Genomic DNA, 10,582 nt, shown 5'->3' with positions numbered 1-10,582 from the left:
AAGAGCACACCTCAAAAAACCGACATCTACTTCTGGTTTTCCCTCACCCATCACCTCTTGCTAATAACTCATAAAAAAAGCATCACCTGTCTCAAAACAATTAAGCTAAATGGACCGGTTTCTGTGGAAATAGTGAAATTCGCTTTTCTGCTCTAAAAATAAACATACGAGGAGAGGAGGTATCAAGAATCGAGACTCGTATTTTCATTTTCATACTATGTAACTTCAATCGCGGACACCGGTTCAATTTTTTTAAGTACTTTTATTCGATTGGTGATACCGGGTCAGACCTTCAGTTGTGTGAGTTTTTTGTGTTTATGAATGAGACTGCAGCATTAAAGGGATAAATTAAAGACAGTTTACAAAATGAAGTGGTAAGTAAATTTAAAATTTGTAAAAACTAATTTTCCTACGATTAAACGCTTAAGCTTAATACGCAACGAAGAATTAATTAAAATATAAATTTTTCAATACTTTCAGTGTTAAAATTAATAGAATAATATATTTTTACACTCTAAAAAGTTGTTCATCAAATAAATATTTTACATGCTTAAGATATTTCTAATATATTGTTTTTATTACATTATTCTTGTATTTAAATGGCGAAATTTAAATGAAAAGTTAAATAATTATAAAATAATGTTGAAGGGTCTGTAAAAACAGGCAATATAACACAAATACCAAAAGAAAAATGTTTAAAATGCAACAGGTGTTTGAAGTTCCTGCTCTCAAGTGTATCTACATCGTGTTCCTGCATTCTTTTTTTTGTTTTTCTATCCATTTTCTTTATTTTTTATAAGCTCTCGTTAATTGATGAATTTTGATTTTGGAACATGAACTTTTAAAAGATTTTTGTTGTTTTTAGTAATTCCATTTCTGTCTTTTATCCGGTGTATTTGTTTTCGGCCTTTGCTATTTGGAGTTTTTAACACTTTCATGCTCTTGTTTTTCGATATTGTCCCTGATGTCTAATCTTATTTTTTTTTCTTGTTGTCTTATTAAGATTCTCACATTTTAGTGAATTTCGATCCATGCAGATTCTGTCCTCTAATCATCTATTGCGTTTCTTCTTTATTATTTTAGGTTTCGGCTTCGCATAGTTTTGTTAATCGCAGTGATTATACTCGTTTCTTCCAATAATTTATTTATATTTTTCTTTTAATTGGTCTATGGGTATTAGGTTAGATTCAAGATGTTTCTGGTAATTGGTACTGTTTTTGTTTTGCATAAGTTCTTTAGTAGTTATGAGTTTTTTATGCAAAATTAGTTTGTTTCTTTCTATTTTTTATTGATTACTTACTACTTTTGCTCATATTAGTATGTGGTCGCTTCTCAGACTGAATCTATTGAGTGCCAATACATCTGTTAGTTAATATGTATGTAACCAATTTCGCTTTTTTCCGTCTGGGATTATCGAGGTTCACTTTATATTATCTGGTTTCCTAAAAATGTGTTCATACAAAATATATTTTGCTCCTGTCTGTAACCGATCTCATCTTTCGTTCATTATTCCTAGACCGTATGTTCCTCTATTTGGTATGTTGCCGGTGTTATACTACATACCATGCTTTCGTGTTAAAATCTCCGATGATTATTTTGAAATGAGTTTTTTCTGGCATTGCCTTGGAAATATCTTTGTAAAATTTCTCTATTTCTTCATCTATTGGTTGGCTAGTGGTATTCTATACTTGAAATATTTGGATGCTGTATTTTCTGATGGTTTAAAAACGATTTGTAAGACCCTTTCTGAGATTACAGCAGTTCTTGTGACCAGATGTTTGATTCTTTCATGGACCGAGAGTGTTACACCGCCGACATATATATTGTACTCTTTATGGAATTATGTCCAGACTGGAGTATAGTACCTTATTCTCTTGCTTGTTTTCATTGCATCGATGACAGCTTACTTAATGGTACAAAATAATGACACTAAGATTCGTCACCAGCAATTACTGGTGAAAGAAAATCATTACCGTTTTGCCTGTATTCCCAGAGATGTTGCAAAGGTAATCCCATTCACCCATTTGCAATATGTAATTAAAATCGCAGTCAAATACAAATGATAAGAACTGATCAGTGTGACCTTTATAAACATAACTAACATTGCAGAACGTCAGTGATTACAATAATCATTTTAAGTTTAACCTGACCAAAAATGACTTTTAATAATTGAACAACCGTATATTTTTTCTTGTTACTGATATTTGATCACATCATGTGGCTTTCCTTTACGTTTTTCGGCATAATTTAAAATTTCCGGCAAACTAACCCAAAATAAATAACTCATCACTTAACAAAACAGCACACCAAAAAAAACCGACATCTACTTCTGGTTTTCCCTCACCCATCACCTCTTGCTAATAATTCGTAAGTAAAAAAGCTTCACCTGTCTCAAAACAATTAAGCTAAATGGACCGGTTTCTGTGGAAATAGTGAAATTCGCTTTTCTGCTCTAAAAATAAACATACGAGGAGAGGAGGTATCAAGAATCGAGACTCGTATTTTCATTTTCATACTAAGTAACTTCAATCGTGGACACCGGTTCAATTGTTTTTAAGTACTTTTATTCGATTGGTGATACCGGGTCAGACCTTCAGTTGTGTGAGTTTTTTGTGTTTATGAATGAGACTGCAGCATTAAAGGGATAAATGAAAGACAGTTTACAAAATGAAGTGGTAAGTAAATTTAAAATTTGTAAAGACTAATTTTCCTACGATTAAACGCTTAAGCTTAATACTTAATACGCCACGAAGAATTAATTAAAATATAAGTTTTTCAATACTTTCAGTGTTAAAATTAATAGAATAATATATTTTTACACTCTAAAAAGTTGTTCATCAAATAAATATTTTACATGCTTAAGATATTTCTAATATATTGTTTTTATTACATTATTCTTGTATTTAAATTGCGAAATTTAAATGAAAAGTTAAATAATTATAAGATAATGTTGAAGGGTCTGTAAAAACAGGCAATATAACACAAATACCAAAAGAAAAATGTTTAAAATGAAGGTGTTTGAAGTTCCTGCTCTCATCGTGTTCCTGCATTCTTCTTTTGTTTTTCTATCCATTTTCTTTATTTTTATAAGCTCTCGTTAATTGATGAATTTTGATTTTGGAACATGAACTTTTAAAAGATTTTTGTTGTTTTTAGTTATTCCATTTTTGTCTTTTATCTGGTGTATTTGTTTTCGGCCTTTGCTATTTGGAGTTTTTAACACTTTCATGCTCTTGTTTTTCGATATTGTTGTCCCTGATATCTTGTCTTATTTTTTTCCTATTGTCTTATTAAGATCCTCACATTTTAGTGAATTTCGATTCATGCAGATTCTGTCCTCTAATCATCTATTGCGTTTCTTCTTTATTATTTTAGGTTTCGGCTTCGCATAGTTTTGTTAATCGCAGTGATTATAGTCGTTTCTTCCAATAATTTATTTATATTTTTCTTTTAATTGGTCTATGGGTTTTAGGTTAGATTCAAGATGTTTCTGGTAATTGGTAACTACTCTTTTTGTTTTGCATAAGTTCTTTAGTAGTTATGAGTTCTTTTATGCAAAATTAGTTTGTTTCTTTCTATTTTTTTTATTGATTACTTACTACTTTTGCCCATATTAATATGTGGTCACTTCTCAGACTGAATCTATTGAGTACCAATACACAATACATCTGTTAGTTAATATGTATGTAACCAATTACGTTTTTTCCCGTCTGGGATTATTAGGGCAGTCAATGAGGGTATTTGGCTCCGAATTTCATCCTACCACATCGATTTACTTGATATTTTCACAGTAAGTAGGGAATAGCTTAAGAAACAAAGTCTACCTACCCTATGCCAATGTTTGCTATTATCTTCTCGGGGGTGAAAAATTTGTTGGTTAAAATAGCCACGGAAGAGGTTAGAGAACCGAATTCTAAGCAAAAACTGTTCTATTATTTTTCGAAAACTCAATACTTTTTGAGTTATTCGTAGTTGAAATAGGGCCATTTTCATTGAAAAATGGCACCTTTTCGGACGGATTTTTGCGAATACTTTAAAAACTATGCAACAAAAAAACTACATAAAAATGTTTGTAGCTTATAAAAAACAAAGAGATCAGTTCCTTCATAAATCTTCTAATTATAATACAAAAGGGGATATGATAGGTGAGAAGAGTTTGTTTTTTTGGTGCATGCTCAAATCGGTGTATTCAATTTGAAATAATAGAGAAACTGTGGATTTTAGGTGTATAATGATACTAATAACTTTTGTAGTGCTTGAAAAGTCCTTTAAAATGAGCAATAATAAATGTCGATTACATTCAAACTAAGCGAGATATGCTGCAACAAAATTGATGACTAATGTATTTTTAAAAAGAAATGATAAATATATTTAACCCGTCATCCATCAAAATTTAAATACATCGTTTTCCTTCTAAAATACTTTTTATTATAATGTTATTTTTATGTTCAAATAGTTGGACTGGTTTAAAAAAAAAATAAGATCAAATTATAGAGCGCATTTTTAAATTTTTTTAAAAATTTTCCTTTTTCTCCATGTAACTCGAAAATGATAAGAGATACGAAAAAAGATACCCCACAAAAATGTAGTTTTTTTTTAGATAAAAATTTCATTTTTATTTTTCATTACTGTATCTCTTATCATTTTCAAGTTACATGGAGAAAAAGGAAAATTTTTAAGATCATTTAAAAAAATTTGATCTTATTTTTTCAAAAATCATTTATTTTAAAATCCATAAGGAAAAATTTCCTGTAACTGGCTGTATACCATTAATTACAATAATTGAAGAAAATCTTCTGTGTAAAAGGTATATTTATTTAAAACCCCAATAAAAGGCTACATTAAAAGATAGAACGTTTTCGCTCTAAAGAGAGCATCATCAGTGTTCTAAGCAAGCACTACATGCTAAGCCACCAAAAATACATGGGTTAAAACCCTTAAAACGCCGACCAAAAGTCTTACATTGGCGTGTTATATATTATACCCTGGCGATGGGTGAAATTTAAACAAGATATACCTCAAAGCATCATATGACTATACCCAGGGCCGGCGATAACGGGTCTGCAAGGGATGCACTGCAGGCGGGCGCCCCTGTTCAGGGGGCGCCAAACTGAGCTTTTTGTTCTGCTGATACTATACAAACTAACAATTTAAAAAACCGAAGGGCGCCCATGCTAGTGTTGCAGGCAGGCGCCTTATACCCTAGCACCGGCACTGACTATACCACGTGTATGTGGGTGGTTGAGTTGATTTCTCTGTCTTCACAAAGAGAAAGGTAAAAGCCAACTGATTTATTTTAATCCCGTCCAACTTTTTGAACATAGAAAAAACATTATAATAAAAGGTATTGAAGAAGTAAAACGATGCATTTACATTCGGGTGGATGGGGGTTAAAATTACTTCTCATTTTTTCTTAAAGTACATTAGTTATCATTTTTTGCAGCATATCTCGCTTAGTTTGAATATAATGGACCTTTAATATTGCTCATTTTAAATGTCTTTTCAAGCACTATAAAAGGTATTGGTTGCAATATACACATAAAATCGACCGTTTCTCTGTTATTTCAAGTTGAATACACCAATTTGAGCATGTATCAAAAAACAAACTCCTTTCACCTACCATATCTCTTTGTGTATTATAACTAGAAAATTTATGAAGGCAAGTGTCTCTTTGTCTTTTTATATCCTACAAAAATGTTTTATATAGTTTTCTTAGTTAGATGCATAGTTTTTATTCGCAAAGTATTCGCAAAAAACCGTTCGAAAAGGTAATATGTTTCAATGGAAATGGCCAATTTTCAACCACGAATAACTCAAAAAGTATTGAGTTTTCAAAAAAAAATTTTTGCTTAGAATAAGGTTCTCTATCGAATTCCGTAGTTATTTCAACCAAAAATTTTCTACCCCTGCGAAGGGGTGGGAACAACCCGCAAGATAAAAGCACACATCGGCATAGGGTAGACTTTGAACTGTGAGATAAGTAGAGGCTATTCCCAAAATTGCATTAAAATCCATGCAGTATAGGATAGAATTCGGAGGTAATATGTTGCCGGTGTTAAACAACCATGCTTTCGTGTTAAAATCTCCGATGATTATTTTGAAATTATTTTTTTCTGGCATTGCCTTGGAAATATCTTTGTAAAATTTCTCTATTTCTTCATCTATTGCTTGGCTAGTGGTATTATATACTTGAAATATTTGGATGCTGTACTTTCTGATGGTTTAAAAACGATTTGTAAGACCCTTTCTGAGATTACAGCAGTTTCTGTGACCAGATGTATGATTCTTTCATGGACCGAGAGTGTTACACCGCCGACATATATATTGTAGGTACTTTTTATGGAACTATGTCCAGACTGGAGTATTTGTACCTTGTTCTCTTGGTAGTCTCGTTTCACTTAGACCAAGGACACTCAAATTCATCCTAGTTAGTCCTTCTTCCAGTTCTTTCAGGTGATTTGAGGAGTCTGGCATTTAAAATAGCAACATAAATATGTTGCATTCGATGTTTTAATTGATTTTCCTGCTTTAGATTTCATGAGGTTGATCTCACTAGAGGTGATGGGTTGAGCACCTACTTGAGGACCAAATCCTGTTGTCTCGAAACTGAGTGTTAGGGGATTTAGGTAAGCTATTTGAGGTTTGGGTAGGATGATACTGGGGTTTGGGCCTGGTTTCCTCGAGGTAGGGGTGGCGGAAGAACCCGGAGCTCACTAAAGCCCTAAATCCCGCTAAATCCCTGAAGTAGGTCCAGCCTCTATCGGGATCATGGATTGGTACCCACCCACTACCCTGTCATTTAATTAATTATTTTATATTTTAATTATCTAGCAGGCAATATACAGGGTAGCGAGAAAGTATGGAAACGCGGTAATTTCTCGGAAACCGCTAGAACGATTTTTATAGGTTTTGGTGGATAAGGGTTTTTAATGCGGCCGATATTATAGTAGTAATTACATTGTTGTCAAATTTACGATTTTTCTGGAAATCTAATGAACTTTCTTATTTCAAATGGAACACCCTGTATATTTTTTACGTTTTGAACTCCATAAGAAATACTGATTATTTTTATTGTTATATTCTCTATACCTAAATGCCATAATTTCGGAATTATTGCTACATTTATTAAATAAAATTTTTTTAACAAATTATAAAAATTAATTCTTTCGGATCGGATAGACATTATTTTAAATTCTTTGAATCATTAGGAACAAAAAAGTTATTTTTTAATTTTTCTCTAAAGTTAATCGTTTCCGAGTTATAAACAATTTAAAACTGAAAAAATCGAAAAAAAGAGATTTTCAAGGTTTAAAAACACAAGTAAAAAATGTTGACACATTTTTTTATTCTAAAGCATTGTTTTTTTAGTTGTTAATGAAGCGCATATGAGAGGACGGACGATCGGACTGTATTAACAACGAAAAAAAAAAAACAGTATTATAAAATGAAATAAACCCAAATTACTTATGATTACTGATAAAATAGGGTTTGAACTTGAATTTAGGCACTTCGTAGTTTTAAAAATAATATTTTTTACTTATGTTTTTGAACCTAGAAAATCGTCATTTTTCGATTTTTTTCAATTTAAAATTGTTTATAACTCGGAAACTATTAACTAAGAGAAAAATTACAAACGACCTTTTTTGTTCCCAATGATCCAAAGAATCTAAAATAATATCTACCCGGGCCGAACAAATTGATTTTTATAATGTTTGTTTAATTTTTTTTAATAAATGTAGCAATAACTCCGAAATTATGGCATTTAGGTATAGGGAATATAACATGAAAATTAATCAGTATTTCTTAAAGACGTCAAAGCGTAAAAATATACAGCGTGTTCTATTGAAAATAAGAAAGTTCATTAGATTTCCAGAAAAACGGAAGATTTAACAACCATGTAATTACCACTATAATATAGGTCGCATTAGAAGACATTTACCCACCAAAATATATAAAAATCTTTCTGGTGGTTTCCGAGAAATTACCGTGTTTCCATACTTTCTCGCTACCCTGTATAAATGATAGGATTGTAGGAAGTAACCCTCGACAAGATTAAATATCCAAAAAAATAACAAATATTGGTAATTTAAACTATAAAAATAGAAGAATGGACACTAATTTACATAAACACCAATTATACCATGTATTCTACTATTTGGCTTAATTTAGCCCATTTATCTGCACGTTCTAATTGGCGAAATAAATAAATTACACCAATAAAGGTAATTAAACTGATGTTATTCACGTTTTGAGCACCACATAATGTGTATTAGTAGATACATGATATAAATAGTTACATTGTGTTCTGGCCAGCGATTTAAACGAAAATCATAGTAGGTATAAGAGTAAGAAAACAGAACATTATTCATCTTTTATAAGTCATAGGAATAGAAAATGAAGCCAACGTAGATATTATTTGAAATAATGTTAATACATTTTGCGTTGAAGGTTTTTTCCTGTAAGAGTTTTATCAGATTGCTATGACGAACTTTATAGAAGGCTTTATTACAGTCAATAAGCATAAATACATGATTCAACTTTATACATCCTGTGGTAAAATGGGACATCCACAGCACCTCATATTGGAGTGTGTGCAGTACAAAGTATTAAAATATTGTATGAAAAGTAAATCGGGCATCTTATTTTCTTTGCCATCAGGTATTCTTGTGGTACGATCCCTGATTTATACATGCTGTCGAACAAATATACCAATACACGAATCTGATCTTCTTCAATAATTTTAAGAATTTCGGCTGGTAATTTGTCCGAAGCTGGTCATTTTCTGTTTTTTTTTATAACCATTATTATTTTGCTGTCTATGTCGCACATAGTCGATTCTCTCTTTGTATTCATGATAATTCTTTATTTTTGTTATTATTTTTTTTCTTCTTCCTTTACATAAGCAGTTATGCTTGTTTATTGACATTGTATTGCCACTGTCACTCCAACTCTTGCGCGGTCAGCCGATATTTCTTCTATCATTAGGTGAGTTGTCCCTTGCTGACGTGATTGTTCTATTCTTTTTAAACTTAGTGTCTACTTGTTTATACCCTTTGCATTAAATTTTGTTGTGATCTCGCCACTCTTTATTCGGCCCCTCAGCGTGTTTCAGTCCACGGCCCCTCAGTCTCCACTTGTTTATACCATTACACTCTTTACATTACGTTTTGTTGTGATCTCTTCACTCCTTATTCGGTCTCTCAGCATGTTTCTTGTGATTCTTCTGAGCATTTTTATGATGCTTGCGTCATATTGGTCTTATACTGGCCTTTAGTGTTGCCCAAAATCGGTCTTGGTCTTGCAGTCTTGGTCTTGTTCTTGCGTTTTTGCAAGACCAAGACGAAGACCGCCTAATTTGAGCAAGACCAAGACCAAGACTTACCGTGCAAGATTTGAGCAAAAACAAGACTAAGCCTGCAATACTCTTGCGTCTTGCAGTTATAACTGAGGGTCGTTTTAGAGAGTATATTAGTTCGGGTATATTCTTAGATACTCTATGAGAGGCAAAAAAAAATTTAACAAAAATTTGGAAAATTGGACTTATGCGCATTACGAATAATACCACAAACATACATAGCGAATCAAAATATCTATTAAAATAACACTCGTTGATGACTGATGTCAAATGACACATTTAACACGTACTCAGAGATCATTACTACCATGCAAAAATAAAATATGTTTACATACTTTCCCAGCAGACGACTTCTTCGCTCTGAAATTAATTGTCCAGGTTTTGAAAATAGCCGGCCTGTATTCATAAATTAATATTATTGCGTTGCGACCTTGCGACTTCGACAATAATGTCGTTAAAAATCTGTAGCTGATAGAAAATATACCTAATAAGTAATTATTTTTTTGCTTATTAGTTTTCTAGGAATTTAAACACCACAAACATTTATCTTATCGGTATATGTACTTATATAGAATATTAAGACTATTATGTATATTTTTTCTGTTGATTGTGCAATGACCTCATTTAGTTAGACAGTTAGACAGTTAGACAAAATTTGCTGAAAGAATGCGGCTAATACTTAAACGTATTAATAACGAGATACATTAATGCAGATGATGCCGGCTATATCTAACGTGTAAACAAAATAACGAAATATTTAATAACGATATACTGTCTACCGAGGCATTGAACAAAGAAATATTTACAGTGAAATGTATCCAAAACAAAAGCAAGATGAAGTAGTTTTCAATCCTAACAGCAATATTAATGATATTTAAAAATATTAAAATATTACTAAAAGATTTTTAAATTGAAAACTTATTGGTCCATTTTCTTGGTAACACCTCCAAGGCTTCTAAAGTTTGCAAGCCAGATGGATGCTGAAGCGAAGAAGACAAGAGGGAATTCAAAAACTTACAATTCACGACCCCGTCTGTTCAGCTGGTAAATTCCAACAGAAAATGGACCTAGTTACTCAAAGAAGTAACGACCAATATAAAAAAATCGTCGAAAATCGTCGCTTCAGAGGGCTGGACTGCGCTCCGTATTCTAATTGAAAAATAAGGTTGTTTTGCCTTCGCATTGCAACTAAATAAAAATGGAATTTTTATTTTATTTTTAAAACAA

The 10,582-nt window shown here is 31.8% G+C and overlaps 1 protein-coding gene across 5 annotated transcripts in view; it reads left to right on the top strand.

Moving 5' to 3' along the window:
* Window positions 1-209: 209 nt before the first annotated feature.
* Window positions 210-10,582, top strand: part of LOC114333623 (tau-tubulin kinase 1) — a 345,869-nt gene continuing 335,496 nt past the window's right edge. For 3 of the 5 annotated variants that reach the window (XM_050647128.1, XM_050647124.1, XM_050647129.1), the window contains exon 1: window positions 211-374. In XM_050647128.1, coding sequence (XP_050503085.1) covers window positions 367-374 — 8 coding nt within the window. In that variant the 5' untranslated portion in view covers window positions 211-366. Of the gene's footprint in view, window positions 375-2,517; window positions 2,676-10,582 lie in introns of those variants that run through there. The other 2 variants (XM_050647122.1, XM_050647123.1) reach the window with 2 other exon arrangements.

Source organism: Diabrotica virgifera, chromosome 3 (genome assembly GCF_917563875.1).
Source record: "Diabrotica virgifera virgifera chromosome 3, PGI_DIABVI_V3a".
Lineage (NCBI taxonomy): Eukaryota > Metazoa > Arthropoda > Insecta > Coleoptera > Chrysomelidae > Diabrotica > Diabrotica virgifera.
This window is presented reverse-complemented; position numbering and strand designations above follow the sequence as displayed.